The sequence below is a fragment of the Mustela putorius genome, unplaced genomic scaffold (assembly GCF_011764305.1).
Source record: "Mustela putorius furo isolate JIRA1106 unplaced genomic scaffold, ASM1176430v1.1 tig00003834_pilon_pilon_pilon, whole genome shotgun sequence".
Taxonomy (NCBI): domain Eukaryota; kingdom Metazoa; phylum Chordata; class Mammalia; order Carnivora; family Mustelidae; genus Mustela; species Mustela putorius.
The window spans coordinates 116,415,071-116,439,882 of NW_025421987.1; the positions used below are offsets into that span (position 1 = coordinate 116,415,071).

At 38.9% G+C, this 24,812-nt stretch overlaps 1 protein-coding gene across 2 annotated transcripts in view; it reads right to left on the minus strand.

The window, feature by feature from the left end:
• ZNF385D (zinc finger protein 385D) overlaps window positions 1–24,812 on the minus strand; it is a 908,018-nt gene that overhangs the window by 3,266 nt on the left and 879,940 nt on the right. For both annotated transcript variants that reach the window (XM_004754365.2, XM_004754366.3), the window contains 3 exons: window positions 9,937–10,167; window positions 2,817–2,995; window positions 1,675–1,776 (listed from right to left, as the gene is read on the minus strand). In XM_004754365.2, coding sequence (XP_004754422.1) covers window positions 1,675–1,776; window positions 2,817–2,995; window positions 9,937–10,167 — 512 coding nt within the window. The remainder of the gene's footprint in view (window positions 1–1,674; window positions 1,777–2,816; window positions 2,996–9,936; window positions 10,168–24,812) is intronic.

Genomic DNA, 24,812 nt, shown 5'->3' on the forward strand with positions numbered 1-24,812 from the left:
TCTTTCCTTTGAAAGAGCTGGAAGAGCACTTGAAGATGGCCAGCTTGGACTGTTGGTCCAGGAAAGTACTCAACAACCTTATTTTATTTTTCATCATAAATATACCACCTGAGGAAAGTATTCATGTTGAGGAAGAAAGTATGGAATTTTCACTCCACTTTACACACACACATGAACTGTCACAGAATTGATATTTTAAAAGAGACATTTATTAATGCTGACAGCTACTATTAGGCTATCCAAGTGTATAAACTGGGCAGCCCAGCAAGGTGTGAGGTATTAATGAAGAGAAATAAAAATAACAAAATTTCACTTTCAAGGTGAAACTTGCCTCCCCCCCCAAAATCTGCCATTTTATGCTTCCTCTTTGTGCTAATGGTAACAATATTCTCTCAATCCTACTCTACAAAACCAGTTCATTCTTTGGCTAGTAGCATTAGTAAGATGGCTGTTCTCACAGAATGTTCCCATTTATGGAAACAGTAACACAGTGAGAGCTAGGAAGGAGGTTTTGGATGGTGACATTAACACAATTTGACTTCCCTGTTTATTTAAGAACCATTCACTTGATTGTTGAAAGCTGCATCTATGCTGGTCAGAAATAGCATTCAAAGTTATGACTAGTGCTGAAACATCAGCTCTGTGCAGAATTCACAGCCTTTCAATGCAGCTAAAATTGCTTCTGTACAAAAGAGTAAAGTGACTTCATTTGCATAAAAATGGGTGATGCTACTAAATTAATTGGGTCAACTCCTACTGAGGTCTCATAATAGATGATTGCAGTTTTCCTTTAACTATATTTTCATGTGCCAGCAGCACACAATAGCACCGATTATTAATAAGATCTATTTTGAAGAAAACAGATTTCAAAATGCACAATTCAGCACATGCTGTATAGATCAGTTGTTCTTAACTTTTCATTGAGCCCTGGATCTCCCTGATGAAAGCTATGGTCAATTCAACCAGGAAAACAAAAACAAGAAACAACAAAACCCCGCCACGTGGTCATAAATATTAGCTTGAGATTGTCAGGTTTCACAGATTTCCCTTAAATTCCTAAAAAAAATATTCCAGGTCAGGACATTTATACTACTATGTTCACTAATAAAAAGGTGTATTTGGGGTAATGGAAAGAAGGCATCTCCCAGGAAGAATTTCCCCAGGCCTCAGATATTATTCTTGGTGTAATAATTAAATAAAATCAGTCATGCCCTTGAAGCCATGCTATTCAAAATCCAAAACTGTTGAGGGGATCAAAAACACCAGTGCTTTGTCCCATGAAGATATTAAAAAAGAGAGACAAGAACTTTTTTTTCACTGAACTTTCCTAAAATTATCCACTGACAGCAAGACCAGATATCATGATATCACTTACTTGACTCAAAAGTTTGGCTTTACTCCCTTCCCCACGCTCTGTCATTAACCAGAGCCCAACTCCAAAAGATATAGCTACCAGACTGTGGCTAAACGTGGCAAACCACCCACACAACTCACAAAACCAATAATTCTATTGTTGGAGTGAGGGTTGGGACTTTCCAATCAATTGTTTCTTATGACTAAGGTCCCTTCCGTTTATTTCACTTAATAATTGACAGCAACAACAAAAAAATCAAGTTCATCAGACAGTGGGACATTCAGGATCACTGTTGATTGGGAATAGATGATGACACTTACCCCCAGAGGATGTGCTGCCTTCTGTAGTTTGTTGTAAGGACTGTATTTAGGTTTCGGGGGCTTCCCAGCAGCTCTGTCTTTGTGCCTTCTACTGCTAATGTGCTATCAAAAACAATTAAAAATGACAGTGTTTAAAAAAAATCATCCCCCACCCCACCCCCCCAAATACTGATTTAACCTAAGGAAGAAGATTAGTTATTTAATACAAGTTGGAGAGACAAAAAACAAAAAAGCATGCACTTTTGTCCTTGGGTTCTGATGGCTTGAGGATATATATTTTTATGTTACCTTTTTTAGTATATTTTTAACAAATAGAAGGCTCTTGGTTTTCCCAGCCTTTTTCTTTATCGCTGTGCTGATCTCCTTTTTAAAAGTGTACAAAGGAAAGGAATGTCTAAAGGAATTTTATGTGCAAATAAACAAAGATGCCCAGGCAGGCATGAATTTATTTCCATACTAATATTTACCCTCACATTTGTACAGCCAAATGTCAGCCCCTTAAATTCTAAAGATAAATAACGAAGGTGCATAAAATGAGCACAATATTGCACACATGCATATAAAATACAACACAATATGAGGGCTGGGCCTTTAGTTGGCAACGTCTAACTGATCTCTTTGGAGGGCTATTCACAGTAAAAGTGAATGCAATAGGATTAGTCATCCCTTTAGCAGGTGGCTGCAGGATTTAGCAATACAGTACAACACCATGTAATAAAGTACATAAAATAAAAGAATAGAACAGTATAAAATTAGTTGTAACCTGTAAATATCTAAACAAGTAAAAATGGAACATTGCAATTTGACCTTTCAAGAAAATCAACACTTTTGAGTGGGAAACCTGGCAGAGAAAAGATCTAATACTCCTTTTCCTCCCACTCTTCAGAAAAAAGAATAGTACAAACTCACTTCAGACATTTTCTGAAGGGACTTAGAAAATATTACATTTTACTATTTCCTTGGCAACTAAACTAGGCATAAATAAATAAAGGCAGTGAGTAGAAGATAAGTGGATGGATGGATAGATGGACGGACAGGACGGAGAGGAAAACGGGAAAGAAAGGAACAAAGGAAGCACACACATTTGCTTATCGGGATGTCCCCTATCTGTTGTTTTCATTTCTAGAATATGCGCTGTCTACCTGTTTAAGTTGTGTTTCCGAGTTGACGTGCACATCACAGATTTCACAGTGAAACGTTTTGTTTTGCAGACCTGTGTTTCCCTTATTAACTGGTCCTTTGCCTTTCACGCCTGCCCTAGGAAAGGCTTTGATAGTCCCGCTTCCATTCCGAGCTTCTAGCATGGTTTTGTGCTTAGTACCTGCCAGGAAGATTTAGAAAAAAAGAAAGAAAAATTAATCTTAGCTAGTATGTGCCTTTGGGAAATGATACAGTAACAAAATGTGATGCCTAGTTTTAGAGCAGTTCTTGCAGGGATTATGACTGAGATATGCTTAACTTAGAAGACAATGAGGTCTGACCACCTTACATTACATAATTAATTGCTCATGTTTTTACAATGTCCCACATATCAAACCAGCACCATTAACAGAACACCTACACTCCAGAGTCCCTGGATGAAATTAAATGGGTGTGACTTTGTTGCACTTCCTCTCGATGCTAATAAGACATAAATGATAGCAGATGAGGAAGAGTGATTTAGTTGCTCAAGGTATAGTTGGAGGTGATGTGTAACAAATGTAATCAGCTTAAACATGGTGTGTTTACAGAAGTGGCACTAATTAAAGACCCACTTTCTAAACAGAATACAAACAAGCTTTCTTGGCTATGTGTTTTAGGTTCAAAAAGGAAGAGGAAGAGTATAAAGATCTTGATGCCTGAAAAAAAAAAAAAAAAAAAAAGCCCATTAGGATAGTTAAGCCCAAACTGGTCATAACTCAATTTCAAATGTAAAAACAAATGACCAAGGAGATAAGCAGTGAAAGGCTAAGAAGTTACACTATACACAAAAGCTTCTTTTTAATAAACTGATAAACATCTCTGGGCTCTCACTCATGATGAGTGTAATTCCCGTTATTAACACTTGTTTATTTGGTTTTTAGCCTGGTAGTTTATGAATGGGAGTTTTCTCTCAAAATTTTGTTTACAAGTTTCTTTTTCTTCGTGTTGATAACTATTCTTTATTTTTATCACTTAGCCATATGGTTTTACTATGAAATTTTCTCTCGTCATCATTTATGTCCTTCCTTTCTGCCATTAAACCCTTTTTTTCAGTGGTTTCTCTTTCCTACTTTTGTTTATTAGATTGTTATCAGTTCTGGAGGCATAAAAAATAAGATTCTCAATTTTCTGGATTCCTGGACCAGCCTTCCAGAACCATTGATCATCAACGAGGAAAACACATTAAGGGGCACACTAGGTCAGCGCCAATGACCATCGCCTTAAATAAGAGGTGATGAATACAAGAAACAGGTTCACGGTCGCGTTTCTCTCTTTTAGAATGATTGCAACATTACCGAATCCAATATTAAAAAAGGTATATTCTTACAACATAGATTCCCCATGTTGAAGGTCGTATTCTTATGCACATCTATGAAAATGTTCATATCCCAACATATGAAGGAAAGAGAAAAAGGTCGACATCTTGTAAGTAGACTGGAGGACTTGAAATGTGGAGCTGGTGGGGAGGCCTCTCTGCTTTTCCCTTTCAGTTTGCAAGCCCCCTCCACCTGCCCTTTGCAAAACAGACACAAATATATTTTACTCTGCAGATGGTGTAAGTCAGTGTATGGCAAAACAATGCTTTGGGGAGCAAGATCTATATACAAAGATATATATATATATATATATATTTTTTTTTTCCTTTGTCTCACTGTGTGTGTGTGTGTGGGGGGGTGTCTAGATGGTTGTCCAACCTTCTTTATCCAAACAGGTGATTTTATCAAAATACTTCTTTTCCATACAGTTTCTTCAGTCAAAGTGAGAAGCATTCCTGGGCTGGTTTGGCTTATCAATGCTTAGGAAGCAGTCTGTGGGAGAGCAGCTCTTATTCTGACTGTCTAGAGGGACTCTTGACCCACCCAATATCTTCTGTAATTGGGAGGCTTACCGTTACCCTGGAAGAAGCTGAATAGGAGTGGCAGATAATCTTTGGACCTTTGTAATAATAAGGCCATGAACACTGACCACAGCTGACTGGCTTAAATGAATTTCTCACTTGAAACGTGAAACAGATGTCTTGATGAAACAAGTCTTTACCTAATTCTCTTCCTGAACACAGAAGCACGAATTAGACATGGGCTTCTTGAAGGCAACTCCAGGGGTTTGCTCATCCTGTATTCTTATTGCCTGATCCACAGGAGATACAGCTCAAGTACTGGGTATGAATAAAGAGCAATGAACACAAATTTGTCAAGAGCATGGTGGACTCCGGCTCTGGCATGGTAGGAGTCAGGGATTGCCTCCATTAGCTGTGTGGTTTACATTTCTTTGTGCTTCAGTGTCCTCAGCTGTGGAAGAGGAAATTATTTGCTCCACTGAAGTGTTACATGAAATGCATTTATTGTTCTAAGGATTACTTTTGGCACTTCCATGAACTCTCAGTAAATTTTAGTGCTCTTCTCCTTCTTAACAGTGTTGGTTTTGTTTAAGCAAAAATTTAGAAATCTCTAAAAGTTAGTAAAGTCTATCCTTTGATAAGTGCCTTTTCTGTATATTAAAACTTAGTGAGGGATAGAATAAGCCCTGTCTAGGGACAGAAAAGCTCAAACGAGCCCAATGAAAATTATCAAAGGTTACCACTTCAAGTTATTGCCAGAAAAATTTACCCAAATTTGTAATAATCACTAACTATAAAACATTTTAAAGGTTTTTAATTATGTAGAGAAAACCATCAAAATCAGCTAAGCAAAGCATTACTTAGTAGAATGTTTTGGGGAGATTTCTTTCAAGAAAAAGACAATTTTTTTTTGTATTATTTGTGTCTATAACATACAACTGAAAGGAGACTTCCAGATCTTTTGAAAAGAGTATGTCCTCTTAAGTTGTTTTAAACATTCTTAGACTGTTTTGTGAATCATGCCAGTAAGCTATGATAACTACTTCTCTCAAATTCTTAAAAAAAAAAAAAAATACAAAGCAGGAATACTCATACTTAAATCCTGCATTCAAATGTTGTGGAATATAAATCCATTAACTGCAAATTCAGTGAAAAATAAAAGAGAAAGCAAATGAAATAACACAACTGATCCCCAAATAATGCTAGCAGCAACTGTGGTCACACTAATAATATGAAATGAAATGAAATGAAAAGCAAATGAAATAACACAACTGATCCCCAAATAATGCTAGCAGCAACTGTGGTCACACTAAGAATAATTCATCCTTACAAGGTGCCATAGGGCTTCTTAGCGCCATTAAAGAGAGAGGGAGAGAGGTCCAAAGAGAACAGTTGACTTGCCCAGGTTCACACAGAATTGTTATTTGTGGATCTGAGGTAAAAATGGACTGAGCACTTCTAGCTCATCCCATGGTGATATACAAGAGGTTGTGTGTGATGGAAGCTATAATCTCAAAATTGGTTTACGATTAAAAAGAAAAACCATAAATGTATAACTCTACATTGAGAACTAAAGACCTTATTCCATGCATATGGAAGGGGAAAAAAAGGGAGAGAAATACTTAGAATTACAATTTAGATGCACAGGACACATATCCCCACCCTACAGTCTGGTTGTTTCTGAACAAAATTGGCCTTCAAACCGAGTTCCCTGAAAAAAGCACAATCTTCACAGTGGTTTCCTAATATCTAGCTCTGAAAGCAAGCAGAGAACTGTTAGTGATACAGGGGGGTTGAGGGGATGAGTGTGGGGGCAGTGGAGCCCACAGGCAGTGACTGTAGTTTGCTGTGGGTACAGGTAATAGAGGGATCCATGAAAGAGAACTAGAAAATAATTAAATGGACTAAAGCAGACCGTCTACTTTCCACCTTCACCATGAACTGGCAACTCTAACCTATGTCCATGATAAAGGACTGTGTCCTAGAACACAATTTGTCTATATCCTAAACAAGCAGTGTTTTTCCTGTTGAGATTTTAGCATATATCAAATTAGCCCATTGCTAACTTACCCTATACTAAACATCATATGCTACATGGAAATAAATGGGTAGACCTCTCTATTACACCGTGGGCCACAGACACACAGGAATTTGGCTACAGTCTCCTGTTTCATTAGCAATTCCCTACCTGTTTGAAATCATTCAAGCTCACAAAGGCTGCAGTTCATGCCTTTGGCCCCAGTGGTACTCTGTATTTTTAATGTAAACAATACATCATAAGTGAACAATGAGATGATAACACCTGGATTGTAAAGATGAAGTGACAGAATTTGAGCTAACTCCATTCAGTCATTCTGTGTGACCACTGGACATTTTTATGTTTAAAACAGTGAAACAGGGGCGCCTGGGTGGCTCAGTGGGTTAAAGCCTCTGCCTTCGGCTCAGGTCATGATCCCAGGGTCATGGGATCGAGCCCCGCATCGGGCTCTCTGCTCAGCGGGTAGCCTGCTTCCTCCTCTCTCTCTGCCTGCTTCTCTGCCTACTTGTGATCTCTGTCTGTCAAATAAATAAATAAAATCTTTAAAAAAAAATATTAAAACAGTGAAACACAGTGGGAGTCCCGTGGTGTCACGACTTTGTTTGGCAAGTCCAGTAGCCCACGTTGGTAACTGCCTAGTGATGCATCGGTCGCTGGCCGCTTCCCTTCCCTGTTCCCCCTTCCCATTCCCTGACCCATGCCCTTGGCCTTGCCTAAAAGCCATTTGCTCTCAAATCCTGGTCTCGGAGTCTGCTTCTAATGGAACCCAAACTAAAACACAGCACACTAATCTTAGGATGACTCCTACAACAGCTACTCTTTTTGTGGCAGGCAAGTGAGCCTACAGAGATTCCCTCTCCTTTACATCCCCCTCCCTTGGGTTTCCCCACATGGGATCTGAAGGCAAAGATGCAGGAACCAGGGCACGAGGGGCAGTTGTCTGACTGTGGAAATGACTGCATTCACCATCCACAGGTAGAGGACGTCCGGGACACAATGAGCTGCCCTCCACTGCTTCAGTTACAAAAGAGAGCTGATTTGCAGATCAAAAATGGTGCACAGAGGGGATTAAAGAGAATCTACTCGTATATCTTCTCTTCTTCCTGGGCCACCTCCAGTTCTGGCCCAACTGGCTAGTGCAAGTCTCGTGGGAGGCTGAAAATAAGCACTGGGTCTGGACCCTGGAAAAAAATCTCTGATGTAGGAAGGGAAATGCAGGGATAAAGAACCAAGCTTAGGCAGAAGGGGGGAGGTTATAGTTCACTGACCGTACTGAAGGTTTGGAGGGGACAACCCTATAAAGGGTTTCCTATAAGGTTACATGCATTTACCACCTTAAACTCTCAAATAAGATGGTTCCAGTAGTTCTCAGCTCTGCCTGTGCATCACTTTTGAGGTTTTTTGTTTTTGCTTTGTTTCTTTTCCCAAATAGTGGCTTCCAGGCCTGGATATATAATAAATCAGAACCCCCGGATATAGGGAATCATATATATCTGAAAGTGATATGGGTGAATGTGCTTTTAAAGCTTTATGGGTATTTCCCACACACAAAGCAGAGATAAGGATTATAGAATTGGAGTATGAAAAATGTTGACCTGATATAACATAATGAAATAACGAAGAATACTTTGCTTCTTAATCAAAGGTTTCTGATAAGAATTCAGGAAGGACATCCAAATTCTTGATAAATTAACTCCAGCCTCAAAGGTATGGTTTGTTTATCTGTCAAAGCGGAGCGCCCCCCCTCCGCCCCGCAAATGAATGTGTTTCTCTGTCACTATGCAGAATGATCAAGAATTGTTGAGAAATAAATGGACTTTCAATGATGTTTTTGCTCTCCAATTATCTGGCATCCCTGAATAATGTAATTGCATGAGTAAAACATGAGGCACGTCTGCACGGTATAGATTCTGACTTGGGGCCAGATCTTTTTCTGTGTTTCTCAGCCTCTGAACTCATGAACTCCCGGACGACAGCTCATGTTGCATGCAGGGGGGAAGAGATGTGTGGAAGGCATTGCTCTCCATCTGCAATTACTCCCGTAGAATACTGAAGTCAATACTTGAGCATTACCGTGCAGCACAGTGATTGGCCAGTGACAGACAACATAAAGCTGCAATATTAACCCAGGGTATGACTTACAAATGATTCTGTTCCTATTGTGATTGCTGACATGGTCCTGGCAATGAACCCAGCCTTTTAGAGGAAATCTAATCTAGGGCCAAAGGGCTGTCTAAAATCTTGGGCAGAATATATATCAGTTATCTATATCTATATATCTACACATAATTTAATTATAGATATAAATATATAATCTAGATATATAGATATAAATATAGAGATCTGGGCTCTCTTTTTGCATCGACTTATCCAGATAGATAGGTATAGGTATAGATATATAATACCTATATAATACCTTTCTATAGATGTAGATATACAATAGATGGATAGAATTGAAGTATATTGGGAAGCATTTCATCCTGGCTTATTAGTATGTTCTATTATGATATATTCGAGTTTAGTGTTTAAGTTAGAATAACCTAAGTTGAAATCATGGCTCAGCCACTTAGTTGGTCATGTGCCTGGCCTGAGCCTCAATCAAATAGCAAGAATAATATCTTTAGGTTGTCACAAAGAGTAAATAAAATATTACATGTAGAGAACACACCTCAGTGGTTGCCCATAATAAGCACTTTACCTTTAATTGTCCGGGTGATAAAGATTTACGCCAAACAGCATCATTTGCAGTAAAAACCATTATGGAGAGGTTTTAGGCAAAAGCACATTGAGTTTTGGAACCAAATTTTGTAGCTATATTATTGACAAAACTTTAGAAAATGTCATTTAGAAGCCAATGCGTGGGAGTACATAGCAGTTTTGAAATCAAATAAATGCAAAGCTTATACTCTAGAATTACATTGTATTTTATCTCCTAATATTTAATAACACACGTGCACATGCACACACACACACACACACATACACATCTGTAAACACAAGCACATTAAGGAGCCCCACAGTCCTCTCTTGTGCCCATGCAAATGACACTTTGCGTGTCATTTTTAATTTTTAATGGTTGATGACTTCCATGTAATAATTGCCAGTTTTCTACCACCCCTTTGTCCCCTGCTGCAAACGATCTAATCCATTCAGAGGAGGATAATTGCAGAGCTGTTGAGACAGAAGAGAAATCACTGCAACTCACCACTGTTGTGCGCCTCCAGCTGCGAGGCAGAGTTGACTGCAACCTTGCAGAGCGAGCAGTACAGAAGCCGTTTTGCCTTTTCTTCCTCAGTCTCCGTGGAAGGACATGAGCTATTGCCACTGGCTGTCGTGGGGCTTTTTTCCACTTTGGAGGTGATCTCAGTTGTCATAACACTGCTTTTGCGAATTTCCACAGTTGTCGTTGATACTGCTGGTGTCCCTGCGGTACTGTCTGCATTCAAAATAACAGGAAAGAAGGCGAAAACAGTGGTATTATCTTTCCCTATTTGGAAATGTATCACTAATATTACATTCTGCTAATAATGATGAGAGCAGCCAGCAATTGCTGCCTCTCTACTATGAGTCAATCATCTCATGAAGAAATTTGCATAGATGGACACGTGTAGTTGCCTATATTGATTAAAAAAAAAAAAAAAAACCACGCAGATGATTCTGAAAAATACACCCAAATACACTTTCAATTTTTTTTTCCTGTGGGACAAATAAACATACTCACAGATTTCTCTTGTTAACATATGGCCTTAGTAAAATTGTATTTACAATGCCCTGTACTTTGTATGCCTCTATTTCTACACAGATGGCTTTTTAAAAAATAGAGGATAAACACTTTAAAGATATTTTTATTTTTCTTTAATACTCGTATTTCTATTTTCCTTCTACATTTTTTTCTTTAATTAAAATATAAGTACTGATCATTTTCTATAGGCTTGTGCAAAGAAAGAAAAAAAAAATGGAACCTGAAAACACAAGGGTTTGTTCAGATCAACGATTTAGAAAATCATTGTCCTATTTACAAAGAGTTATATATTCAATGCCGGGTACAAAAACTCTGGTCTGGCATATTTATTAAATGCATGCTTTGTACCGGGCTGCATTCAGAGAGTTTGTTATGTAGTTTTCAAACATCAATGGCCACTCTACAAGAAATTCACTGACTGGTCGCCCCATGTTAATGTCACATCATCGTTCTAGGAGTCTGATGACCACGGAAGTGTTGATGTACTGGAATGCTACAATCCTTCTGGCTCCAAAGTCTGATTCTAAATCTGGAGAGGTCAAGCTATAAAGCAAAAGTCCTTTATCCTGACTTCACTTGGGCATACACAGCTCCCATTCTGAAGATGACAATTACCAATTACCATCAGCAATGTTTGCCATATCCAATAACAAATTGCAAAGGATCTCTAATGCTCCTAACCTTCCTACCTTTCTACTATTTAATTTTTGTCTCCCAGCTGGCTGGTTCTTAACCTCCTATTCAAAATATTCCCAGGCTCTCTCTAGCTACACCTGCTCTTGGAACTGTTTTTCATTCCAGATGCTGCCATGGTCATTAATGCCACAGTGAAAAGTTCATAATAAGTGAATTAGGCAGTGGTTATAAGGGACAGTGGTCTGCCTGCAATGAAATGTTGTCCTCATAAATGCTTACTTCTTATTAGATCACATTATCAAGAGTTGATTGCAGTTATAGGATCCCCTTTAACTTGGATATCTCCTTTGATCCAGATATAAAGGTGGGAGTTTAGGTGAGATTGGTTATAGCTTCTTTCCCGAATATGGCATCAGAAACACTAGTCAGTCAGAAGAAAAATGGGCTCTTGTTGAGGACTGTTGTATAAAACAGTTCATCTGGATCTTATTTCCTTTGCCTGACATTTCATACATGTTTAATCACTTAACTACTAAGATCATCAAGTAAGCCTCCTTTAGTGTTTTGGAGAATATCCTCCAACCATGTAAAAAGAGTCTGCTCATCAGCTTTTCGTGGCTAGAGAAAAATAAATAAAATTACTCTAATCCCAAGTTTTGCACCAGAATATATTTATTCTCTCAACATTGACAGGTCCATTTCCCGATAATTTTTACTTGTCTCTTGAGGTGCCTATGTAAAATTACCAGGTAATAGCTAGAAAATATTTCTGAGAACCTATATATGGCATCAAATGCAATGACTATGATAGTCTAGTACCTATTCATTGCTCCCAACAAACCAGAAATGATTGAAAGCATAGGCCTATATGTCTATGAGTAAATAACAAGTGTCCAATTAATTTGCTAAGTGTTTTATATGTAAAATTTCATTTAACCTTCACACAAACTGTACAACTGAGGAAATTCCAGAAATTAAGGACATTTCCAAGGTCATAGATATAGAATATGGTGATTTAGGGCAAAGTGTTTTATAGCTTGAAAACATCAGGGATTAAAAAAAATATTGTGGATGATACTCTTGGCCATGACTGTGACACATGATAAGGTTACAAAGTAAGGTGACAAACAGAAGTAGGCTAAAACTACTAAACTGGTCTTACGATCAGCTCCATGGGGAGTAACAACCGTAAATACAGATATATATTTTAACTTAGTGTGGCTACATGCTGGAGCCGTGTGATACTCTAGGTATTTATTTCATTTAAACCCAGGGAAGGATATCCCTAGTAATACCCAACTTCTAACAACTTCTCCTCTGGATAGACTATATTTATTTTATGTCTTGATCTGAAAACTGTGTGTAGCATAGATCATAGTAATCCTAAAGCAACTTCCCTATTTATAGTGATATTCATAAGAAAAGTATACGATAAACAAAACCATAGATCTTCTAATCCCTGTAACAGCTACATCGGTATTTTTTTCTAACCTCTGAGGATAATGTACGTTTAGACCAAGGATGCCACAAGATTAGAAATGCCAGATTCTCTATGCCTAGGGCTTAGTTAAGTATTAACATTTCTCAAGGCAAGTCCTCTGCATGAGACAGTTTTAGAGGAATTAGTATCAAAAAGCCTAACTTCTGTTCTTTCTGCTTTTTGACTTCATAGCTGAGCACAAATCTGTTATTTTCTCAATTTTGCCTTTAATTTGAAAGAAATACAAACAGTTATATTTTTCACTTTAAATTTAATATATAAATCTTGTATCCATAGGTAGGATTACTATTAATTTATAACAGGACATGGATTTTTTCAGTTCCTTTTCATTTATCAGTGGTGAGAGAAATTTTTCATGGAAAAAGTAAGGTAAGTGTATTTTAAGATTATACTGTATTTAAAGAGAATCAACTATGTTAGACATTGCCTAGAAAATTACATCTAGTCAAGAAATTTTTCTTAATATGGTACATTAAATTACCAATTATACATAATTCTTTATCCAACCAGAAAAACAGAATCTTCAGTGGGTGTTTATGTTAACAACATATACCTTTGATAAGATGTGAGATGAATTACTTCTATACTTCCTCCCCCAAACTCACAACCCCTGTCCAACCATGGGGAAAACATTCAACAAACCCAAATTTAAAGACATTTTATGAAATTCCTGACCAATAGTCCCCAAAACTGTTAAGGTCATCCAAACAAGGAGCATCTGAGAAACTGTCAAATCTAGAGGAGTCTAAGGAGACATGATGTGATGACTTTATATAATGTGGTAGCCAGGTTAGGATTCTGGAGCAAAGAAAAGGGGGGGGGCATTAGGTAAAAACTTAGGAGATGTGAATGAAACATGGACTTCAGTTAATAATAATGTATCACTATTGGTTCATTAGTTCTGATAAATGCACTATGACATTGTGCGATGTTAACAGTAAGGGAAAACTGGATGCAGGGGGTGTAGGTGCCCTCTGTAATATTTTTGCACCTTTTCTGTAAATCTAAAACTATTCTAAAATGAAAAGTTCATTGCATTTAAGAAAAATAGAACTATAACCAGTCAACAAATAGTACATCATGTCAGTTACCTGGTAGAATCATGATCAAAAGAAATCTTAGTGGTTTCTTGGTATAGCTTTCTTAGGTTTCAGATTACAATTTTTCAGTCACATAGTGCTCTAGGATAGAAACTGGGACTTGACATTGCAACTCCCAATTCTAAATTAAGTGCTTATTATCCTGTGCTGCAATGAGTCACGGATTCATACTTGATTCCACCAACATTTATTAAGCAGCTGTTTTGTGCTAGGTTCTATATATACTAAACCACTGAGGATGAGAAGGCTGATAAATATCCATCATGGTTCATGAGACATCTCATGATGACTTGATGATAGTAAAGTTAAATCTTTAATCAGGTTTGTTCATTGCTAAATTCTTGCACTTACACTTGGCATGAGAAAAACACTCAAATATTTATTAAAAGAAAACAATGAATGAATGGATAACAATTACAGCTAATGATTATTGAATCACTTTTAAAACATTTACAGGTATGAATTCATTCAGTTCTCATATAAACCTAAGAGGGGAACACCATTTTTATCCCCATCTTGAGAAGAAATTGAGGGATGGAGAGATTTCGGAACTTGCCCAAAGCCAGAGCCGCCAGGTGGAGCACAAGGGTTTGAACTTAGATAGTCTGGCTCAGAAGCATATGCTCTTCATTTATTTTTTATTGTTAAAAATTTGATTTTTTTAATAAAAGAACTGTATACATTCTCTTCATCTAATGTATTTTTTGCCTCTTCAGCTAATTCAAATTGGTCATGATTTATTATGCATGTTTGAAGATAGCATCTTAAAAATTTGCCTTTAAAAGAAACTAAACATAGCCTGAGCTAGAGTCAATCATGTATGTCCAACCATCCATTTATGCTGAGTATTATGTTATTGGAATTATTTTGGGAGGAGGAGAGAAAAGAAAAATCAACAGCTCTCAAATAGCCTCTTGTGCAAAATGGTAAAAGTAAACTACAGGTCTTGTCTTGTCTTCCCTTTCTCTCTTTCTTTCTCCCTTCCCTCCTTCCTTCTCCTCTCATCCCTTTTCTCTTTCCTTTTCTTTCTCCTTTCCTTCCCTTCCCTTTCCTATTTCCTTCCTTCCTTACCCAAAGATGGGAAATTGGAATAATGATTTACTTTTTCCCCAAAGGTTGACTCAGATTTCTTGGCATTCTATAACCAGTGACCTTCTAAGAACTATATATGTCACAAGTCAAAACTAATGGGTGCTATTCAGTGGGAAGAAAAAGGTTTGAGATGGGTTGGGTCTGTATTTCTGGGCAGTTTTTCTGCTAGTATCCTGTAGCAAGTATTCATCATTGCAACTGTCAGTATTTGGCTTTGGCATCAAAACAGATTGCTAATACTTTGTGGGATGGGGTTTTAGTTGGGAACAAGAGAAAAGCTGTCAGTATTCAGAGTGACCCATTTGTGGTCCTCATGCTTGTGCAAAAACACTGCAAATACTTTTTAAATTCCGTATAGCATAAGAAAAGATTCCAGAAAATATCAACGACTTGAATTCCAGAGAGCAAAACAGAGCAGCTAAGTTACATGGTCTAGGTAAGAAATTTATTCTCCTAGACACAAACCTCATTACCCAATAGGACAACTAAAGCTGAGTTATTTTAGTTTCCTCTCAGGTGACAGGAATTAATATTATGACCCAAAGATACTCATCATGTTTTCCTGTAAATTAGAGACTCAGAATTATATACAATTTACGTCCTTCCTCTATGTGTGAATTTAAGTCTCACCCAGGCTTGTTAGCAAGTGAGCAGAACAGCTGCTTCCTCTTAAATATGCTGACATTCTGAAGTATAAAAAGGTGCCTCGTGACCAAAAAATAAAAATAAAAAAAATCCACAAGTTTTTTTTTTTTATAAATTATTTCTGGTGGTTTCTTTCCGGTGGATGTAAATTAATTTAACTAATATTTATTGAGTACAGGACCACACCATTAGACCCAGGCAAGAATGACCTCTACATTGGATACTGTATTTTTGAGGTCTTCACATTTCACAAGGCATCAACACAAAAGTCTATTTTTTGAATTTGTTGATCTTGTTTAAAAAAAGGTGTTTTTCAAAAAATATTTTTATTTATTTGCCAGAGAGAGATAGAGAGAACATAAGCAGGGGGCATGGCAGGCAGAAAAAGAAGCAGGCTTCCTGCTCAGCAGGGAGCCCAATGTGGGATGTGGGACTCTACCCCAGGGACCTGGGATCATGACCTGAGCTGAAGGCAGATGCTTAACTGACGAAACCACCCAGGCATCCCTTGTAAAAAAAAGTTTTTAGAGAGTTTGATAACCAAATGAGCAAGTGAGAAAGATAGGAAAGGGAAGTGAGAGCTGGAATGGGTACCTCGGAGGCCTGCATACAGTCAGAGCTTACAAGTTTGTGTGTGTATGTATGTGTCTGTATCTGTGAGTGTGCATGTGTCTGTGTGTGTTGCCAGGTGGGTGGCTCAGTCAGCTAAACATCCGACTCTAGATTTCATCTCAGGTCCTGATCTCAGGGTCCTAAGATCAAGCCTCTTCTTGGGATTTGTGCTGGGTGTGGAGCCAGCTTAAGATTCTCTCTCCCTCTCTTCTCTCCCTTACCCTGCCCCTGCTCCTGTTCTTTTTCTCTCTCCAGAAAGAAAGAAAGAAGGAAAGAAAGAGGAATGAAGGGGGTGGAGAGGTAGAAGGAGATCACAGCCTATATCTGGAAACCAGAGGAAGAGGTTAGTTTGTTCATACCTGGGCTTCATCAAATCACCTTAGCAGACAAAGTCCGGGGAGAAGAGGTACCTCCCCCACAGGCTACCTGATTTGGGTGGATCCAATCACCACCCAAAAAATCCTAGCTTGGGGAGCAGCTTCTGCCCTGCCCTCCAGGATCTGTCTTACCCCTTGGCAGGACTCAGGTCTGACACAGGAGAGTAGATCCCTTACCCTTCAGGTCACAGGGGCAATCCCTGGGGTGCAGGCTGTGGGGTTGCTAGGTGAAGGCTGAGGTAGAACACGTCAATATTCATCTGGATGACATAAGGTTTTCATCTGCACTCTGGTCTTAGCCCTGAAACTTTTGGTCTGGGCCTGAAAGAGCCCTCATACATTAGACCCTGGGCTACTCACTGGAGGTGAAGAAATAAATATGATAAAATTTGTATACTCAAGAGGGATTGGGCACTAATACGATGGGGAGAGGAGGCAATGGATTTTCTCTTTTTGAGGAGGATGAGCACGAGTAGTTGTAATGCAAACTTTGATTTTATCATGCTTCCAAAAGTGCAAGTACCATGCAAAAAGTGATTCCCTGTACTTTTTAAAACACATGGCATATTTTGTACTAGAGTGACCTCAGTGAAACTCTTAACATCCAATGAAACTCTTAATTCTTCTCCCTTTACAGTATTTGAACTAGATTTTCCATGCCTTGCACATATTAGAAATTATAGAAAGGCAAGAGATTTCAAAAACTCACAAAACAAAATACCAAACAGCAACTTTTGAAAGGCTTCTCAAAGCTACCCAAAGATGATCTCTTTGAGGCAATTACATCAGGGGTAGATTGAGACACTGATAATGATTATCTGTTGAACTCACTTGGATTCACTTTGTGCCATGTATATCACATGCAGATTAAAACATAAATTATTTCAAAGAAATGTATTTGAGACAGACCCTATTTGGATTTGCCTCTTGAAATTAGGACCAATTAGTTTCATTGGGAATGGCCATTTTTTAGGAGCATCTAAGATTTGAGAGGGTAACATTAGATTAACTTTCAGAGGATAATTTATCAGCAATTTAGGTTCTTTCTATCACTGATTAGAGTTTTGGAGTAAAAAGCTAAGGAAGGAAGTTGCCAGGTAAGTGCATAGTTGCAGAAGCCCTTAAAAGGAAGTGATGATTAGGACCAGAGCGAAGAAGGAGTGACTTGGGTTAGGCAGCTCTAAGTTCAGCTAGCTAGGGGGAGGAGGGGTGGAGGAAGAGGCCAAGCAGGAGGGACACCAGAGACCCCTGAAGCTCAGGAAGCTAGGAGCAGGAACTGCTCTCAGGAGCAGAAACTGTCCAGACCCCTGACGAGGTAGGTAGGTTGGGAGAGTTGGCCAACCAAAGTGGAGATCTACTTATACTTCCGAATCTTATGTCTCCAAAATGTCCTTGACCTCAAAATGGACCTCTCTGGTTTGAAATGGGATCTCACCGAGTAGAAACAGACATAAAGCTAGGCAATAGTGTGCCCACACACACACACCCACTCACACCCCGCCCCCCACACACACCAGGGAAGGAAGAAGGTGTAAACGAGTGAAGCAGGGCAGTTGACAAAGACGGTATGAGCAGCTGTGGTAAACTGGAGAGCACGCTCCCTAGGAAAGGGCTAGTTCATTATACCACTTTAGTCAGTTACTGTTGTTTTAGAAAGTTGTCCATGGGGCATCTGGATGGCTCAGTGGATTAAGCCCCTGCCTTCAGCTCAGGTCATGGTCTCAGCGTCCTGAGATCGAGCCCCACATCGGGTTCTCTGCTCAGCAGGGAGCCTGCTTCCCCCCCTCTCTGTCTGCCTCTCTGCCTACTTATAATTCTTCTCTCTCTGTCAAATAAATAAATAAATAAATAAATAAAATAAAAATATTTAGAAAGAGTTGTACAGTTTTACCAGAGCTTTCATTCTTATTTTGATAAAAGCCAAAAAGTTTTATTTAAAATCTCCAAATTTTAAGCATTAGCAATTCCGTGTGTGTGTGCATGTATAAAATCCTGTGTAGGCCCAAATCTTCTCTGTGTTCGATCTAAGCTGTGGGCTGCCAGCTTTGCAAGGTTCTCTAGGGACACAGTGGTGCTTCCAGACACACTCATTTCTATAACTGTTCAGAGACTCTGGTCTTATAGCTTGACTGAGATTCTCCCTCAGAAGACAAGGTCTCTCTCTACTTGAAGGAAAGGATTAGAGTTGGTCTTTTTTTTTTTTTTTTCTTTATCAGACAATTTGCCTTCATTATTTTCTTTCAGTCCACAAGAAGGGGCTTGTTATAGCACAGAAACCCTGGAAACCCTGGAGTGTCTTATCGACTATGTATCGGGTTCATAACTTTATATCTCAGGGATGTTCTTGGTTGATAAAAGTAACCTCAACAATCTCTATCAATGTCTTCATGTTGGAGTCTTATTTTCTAAAAGCCAGGGGGATATATTATACTCCCTTAGTATATATATATATACATACCCCACAATACAACTAGAAAGAGCTTGGTAGATATTTTATAATTGATACATATAGAGGCTTCTGTCAATAAATTTGTTGTTAGGCATTTGCCTTTCTTTCAAAAGTTGAGGTCATATCCCTGTAAGGCACCAGACGTAAAATTAGCATAGCAACAGAAAATCTCTGACCTGCTAACCTAAGTTTTCATCCTTAATCAATTTCCTCTTTTTTAAAAAAAATATTTTATTTCTTTGAGAGAGAGAGAGAGAGAGAGAAAAAACACAGAGAAAGAGAAGCATACTTCCTGCTGAACAGGAAGCCCTATGTGGGACTCAATCCAGGACCCTGGGATTGTGACCTGATCCAAAGACAGATGCTTAACCAACTGCTGAGGCCTCCTAATTTTTGTCTTATAATTCTTCACACACTGCTTCTTTCACTCTATTTTCTCTATGCTCCTTTGGTTCTCACAACATCCAACAATGATGAAGCTAAGATGTTAGAAACTTATTTGAATCAAAAATAATCCTCTTCCTGGAAACCTGGTGGTTGCAAAAAATGTATTCTATTTCAGAATCACCTGGAAGTTTTTTTTTTTTTTTTAAGATTTTATTTATTTATTTGAAATAGACACAATGAGAGGGAGCATGAGGGAAGAAGGTCAGAGGGAAAAGCAGACTCCTCATGGAGTTGGGAGCCCGATGTGGGACTTGATCCTGAGACTCAGGGATCAGGATCTGAGCTGAAGGCAGTTGCTTAACCAGCTGAGCTTAACCCAGGTTCACCCTCACCTGGAAGTTTTGATAAAACAGATTGTTGATGGACTACTATGCAGTCATCAAAAGAAATGAAATCTTGCCATTTGCGACAACATGGATGGAACTACAGGGTATTATGCTTAGCGAACTAAGTCAATCAGGGAAAGACAACTATCATATGATCTCCCTGATATGAGGAAGTGGAGATGCAACATGGGGGGTTGGGGGGTAGGAAAAGAATCAATGAAACAAGATGGGATTGGGAGGGAGACAAACCATAAGAGACTCTTAATCTCACAAAACAAACTGAGGGTGGCCAGGGGGAGGGGGGTATGGAGAGGGTGGTGGGGTTATGGACATTGGGGAGGGTATGTGCTATGGTGAGTGCTGTGAAGTATGTAAACCTGGCGATTCACACACCTGTACCCCTCGGGCTAATAATACATTATATGTTTATTAAAATTTTTTTTAAAAAAATATATAAAACAACAATAACAGCAAAAATAGATTGTTGATTCCAGCCTTCAGAGCTTATGATTTCCAGGTCTGGGTTGGGACCTGAATATCTGCTTTTCTAACAAGTACCCAAGTGTTGCGGCTGCTCCTGTTGGTTTGCCGCCAGCAAGTCAAGAACCGCAACTGACAGATCTGTCAATTAGGGTAACTCAACTTTAGAGCTATAATATCACTTAAATAGAAAGTCACCGATGTAAAAAGGGGAAATGAGGGATCAAGTGAGCACTGTCCTGTTTTGCCTGTGACAAAGGGTGTTCCTGAGACAGGACTTCCAGTGCTAGAACAGGGGAAGGCCTGGCAACAAGCCGATGACCCTAGAAGGGAATTCAGGATAAATTAGGAAATGACTTCTAAAAATATATTTTCGATACTACTTAAAGCAAGCAATGAACACTTCTACTGAAAGATATATATATATATATATGGAGAGAGAGAGAGATGTGACAATAAATGAGGGAGGATGGAGACACATTCCGATCGCTTAAACAGAGAAACCTAACGATGGGGCTTAGTTAATCTTCCATTTAGCAGTTAAACCAGAGTCTCTCTTGTGAGAATATAGTCTTCTCTCCTTAATATACAGTCTGTGCGTTTCCAAGAGAATCCATTTCCTATATTGCTCATAAGACATCAGCTTCATCCCTTCCAAACACAGATTAATCTAAAGTCAATTCATTCAAAACTACGTTAATCATAAGATAGGACTGCTAGGACTTGGTAGAATCCATCGAGTGGCTCTGGCCACTGTACATACAATTGTAGGCACCAAGAAGAAGAGGTGAATTTTGTCAGAATTTGTGAACTTTCTGGTAAATTTTACAGAAGGGAAAAAAAGTAGACGTCAAAAAGAAAATCAGTTTATTTCAGAGCTATTTTAAATGTTTTGGATGCCACTAGATTAGGAAGCTGCCTTTTTAGGCTTCTAAAGGAATAAGAAAAGAAAATCTTTCCAAATCTAGGAATGGCAACCCCCTGTTCCAAGACATGCAGAGGGAAAAGTGCTGAATGTCACGGTAGCTGTTCCCATTTCATCAATGAGAAGGTCTGGGTCCTCAAAAACTCGATTTGAAATCTGGCAAAAAGCCAAGGAATGAAATTTTAGCAGCTGCCTTTGATAGTTTGTCTGTTTAATATATATAGTAATAGTCTTCTTTCTGGCCATATGCTTTAGGTAAAAAGAAAAGATCTGCCTTGTGTCCTTCCATAATAGCTATCAATTAAAAATTACAACACAATAAATCATGAATCCTGAAAGCTTTTACTAATTGAAAGTTAACACAAAGTGAGAGAGAGCATGCCTTCCGACTAGTGGATTTAGAATGTGTGAAGAACTGAGGACATGGAGATAATTTGCCAAGCCGCTTTCTATACAAATCCTTGCTGTAGAATGCTGTTAGGTAGTCCATAGACTAAGAAGGAAGTAATAATTGCCAGCTCTTCAGTTTTAAGGTTGTTGGTTTTTTTCTGTTTTTTGGGTTTGTTTGGTTTTTTGCTACCATAGATCTGTCCTGAAGATAAGAAAACAAGCTCTCATAATGGCTGGCATACTGAAAAAATATTTAGTGTGGATCTAATTTAGACCTTATCCCATCTGGGCTTGGGCAGTTTATCATATGTGTGAGAACTGCTTACCAGTTTTCGTTACAGTGTTAGTGCTTCATGGACTAACTAGGCAGACCATGTTGTAATCACCAAAGATAACATGATGTAACGTGCCGCACTCAAACATCTGCATTAAAGGATTTTTTTTTCCTTCAAATTTCAAGAGATTAGGAAAGGTGTTTTTAGGAAGTAAGTTCTACTAGACAAATTATGGAAAATGGCTGGCAAAGAGGAGAGACAAAGAAAAAGAGAAGACCTTTAAAAATATCAAGGAAACAGAGAGGAGTCAAGGTGGCCGAGAAGTAGCAGGCTGAGACTACTTCAGGTAGCAGGAGATCAGCTAGATAGCTTATCTAAAGATTGGAAACACCCACAAATCCAACGGGAGATCAAAGAGAAGAAGAACAGCAATTCTAGAAACAAAATCAACCACTTTCTGAAAGGCAGGACTGGTGGAGAAGTGAATCCAAAGCCGGGGGGGAGGGGCTGGCTCCCGGCAAGCGGCGGAGCAATGGAACACAAAATCAGGACTTTTAAAAGTCTGTTCAGCTGAGGGACATTGCTCCAGAGGCTAAACCGGGGTAAAACCCAAGCGGGGTCAGAGTGACCTCAAGTCCCGCAGGGTCACAGAAGGATTGGGGGTGTCTGAGTGTCACAGAGCTTATACATATTAGAACGGGGAGGCTGGCTACAGGGACAGAGCAGAGGAGTGAGCTCTCAGCTTGGGGTTACCTTGAACTGGTCGCAGGCTGGGTGAGCTTGGAGTGCAGCCAGAGGCCAGGGAGAAGGGAGTAATTGGGTGCTATTCTCTAAGGGCGCACTGAGGAGTGGGGCCCCGAGTTTGGCTCCTCTGGGAAGGAGACTGGGAAGCCGCCATTTCCATTCCCGTCCTTGCAAACTCTACGGAAAGCTTTCAGGGAACAAAAGCTCCTGAAAGCGAACTAGAGCTGGTTACTCAGCCCGGCCCCTGGTAAGGGCAGTGCAATTCCGCCTGGGGCAAAGACACTTGAGAATCACTACACCAGGCCCCTCCCCCAGAAGATCAACAAGAAATCCAGCCAAGACCAAGTTCACCTACCAAGGACTGCAGGTTAAATACCAAGGAGAGTGGCGGAATTCCAGAGGAGGAGAAAGCAAAGCATGGAACTCATGGCTTTCTTCACCTAATTCTTCAGTCTTGCAGTTAATTTAATTTTTTTTCTTTTTCAATTTTTTTTTCTTCTGCTGTTAATTTTTTTTAACTTTTACCCTTTTTCTTTTTTAACGGTTTTAACTAGTTTATCTAATATAGATATATTTTTTCTTTATTCGTTTTCTTTTTTTTTTTTTTTGAACCTCTTTCTATCCCCTTTCTCCACCCCTCCACCCTACGATTTAGGATCTCTTCTTATTTGATTAAAGCGTATTTTCCTCGGGTCTTTGCCACCCCTTTAGTATTTTACTTGCTCCTTCATATACTCTTATCTGGACAAAATGACAAGGCAGAAAATTCAACACAAAAAAAAGAACAAGAGGCAGCAACAAAGGCTAGGGACCTAATCAATACAGACATTGGTAATATGTCAGATCTTGAGTTCAGAATGACGATTCCCAAGGTTCTAGCCGGGCTCAAAAAAGGCATGGAAGATATTAGAGAAACCCTCTCTGGAGAGATAAAAGCCCTTTCTGGAGAAATAAAAGAACTAAAATCTAACCAAGTTGAAATCAAAAAAGCTATTAATGAGGTGCAATCAAAAATGGAGGCTCTCACTGCTAGGATGAATGAGGCAGAAGAAAGAATTAGCGATATAGAAGACCAAATGACAGAGAATAAAGAAGCTGAGCAAAAGAGGGACAAACAGCTACGGGACCACAAGGGGAGAATTCGAGAGATAAGTGACACCATAAGTTGAAACAACATTAGAATAATTGGGATTCCAGAAGAAGAAGAAAGAGAAAGGGGAGCAGAAGGTATATTGGAGAGAATTATTGGAGAAAATTTCCCTAATATGACAAAGGGAACAAGCATCAAAATCCAGGAGGTGCAGAGAAACCCCCTCAAAATCAACAAGAATAGGTCCACACCCCATCACCTAATAGTAAAATTTACAAGTCTTAGTGACAAAGAGAAAATCCTGAAAGCAGCCCGGGAAAAGAAGTCTGTAACATACAATGGTAAAAATATTAGATTGGCAGCAGACTTATCCACAGAGACCTGGCAGGCCAGAAAGAGCTGGCATGATATATTCAGAGCATTAAACAAGAAAAACATGCAGCCAAGAATACTATATCCAACTAGGCTATCATTGAAAATAGAAGGAGAGATAAAAAGCTTCCAGGACAAACAAAAACTGAAAGAATTTGCAAACACCAAACCAGCTCTACAGGAAATATTGAAAGGGGTCCTCTAAGCAAAGAGAGAGCCTAAAAGTAATGGATCAGAAAGGGACAGAGACAATATACAGTAACAGTCACCTTACAGGCAATACAGTGGCACTAAATTCATATCTCTCAATAGTTTTCCTGAATGTTAATGGGCTAAATGCCCCAATCAAAAGACACAGGGTATCAGAATGGATAAAAAAAACAAAATCCTTCTATATGTTGCGTACAGGAAACTCATTTCAGACCTGAAGACATCTCCCAATTTAAAGTGAGGGGGTGGAAAACAATTTACCATGCTAGTGAACATCAGAAGAAAGCAGGGGTGGCAATCCTTATATCAGATGAAATAGATTTTAAGCCGAAGACTATAATAAGAGATGAGGAAGGACACTATATCATACTCAAAGGATTTGTTCAACAAGAAGATCTAACAATTTTAAATATCTATGCCCCCAACGTGGGAGCAGCCAACTATATAAACCAATTAATAACAAAATCAAAGAAACACATCAACAATAATGCGATAATAGTAGGGGACTTTAACACTCCCCTCACTGAAATGGACAGATCATCCAAGCAAAAGATCAATAGGGAAATAAAAGCCTGAAATGACACACTGGACCAGATCAACATCACAGATATATTCAGAACATTTCATCCCAAAGCAACAGAATACACATTCTTCTCTAGTGCACATGG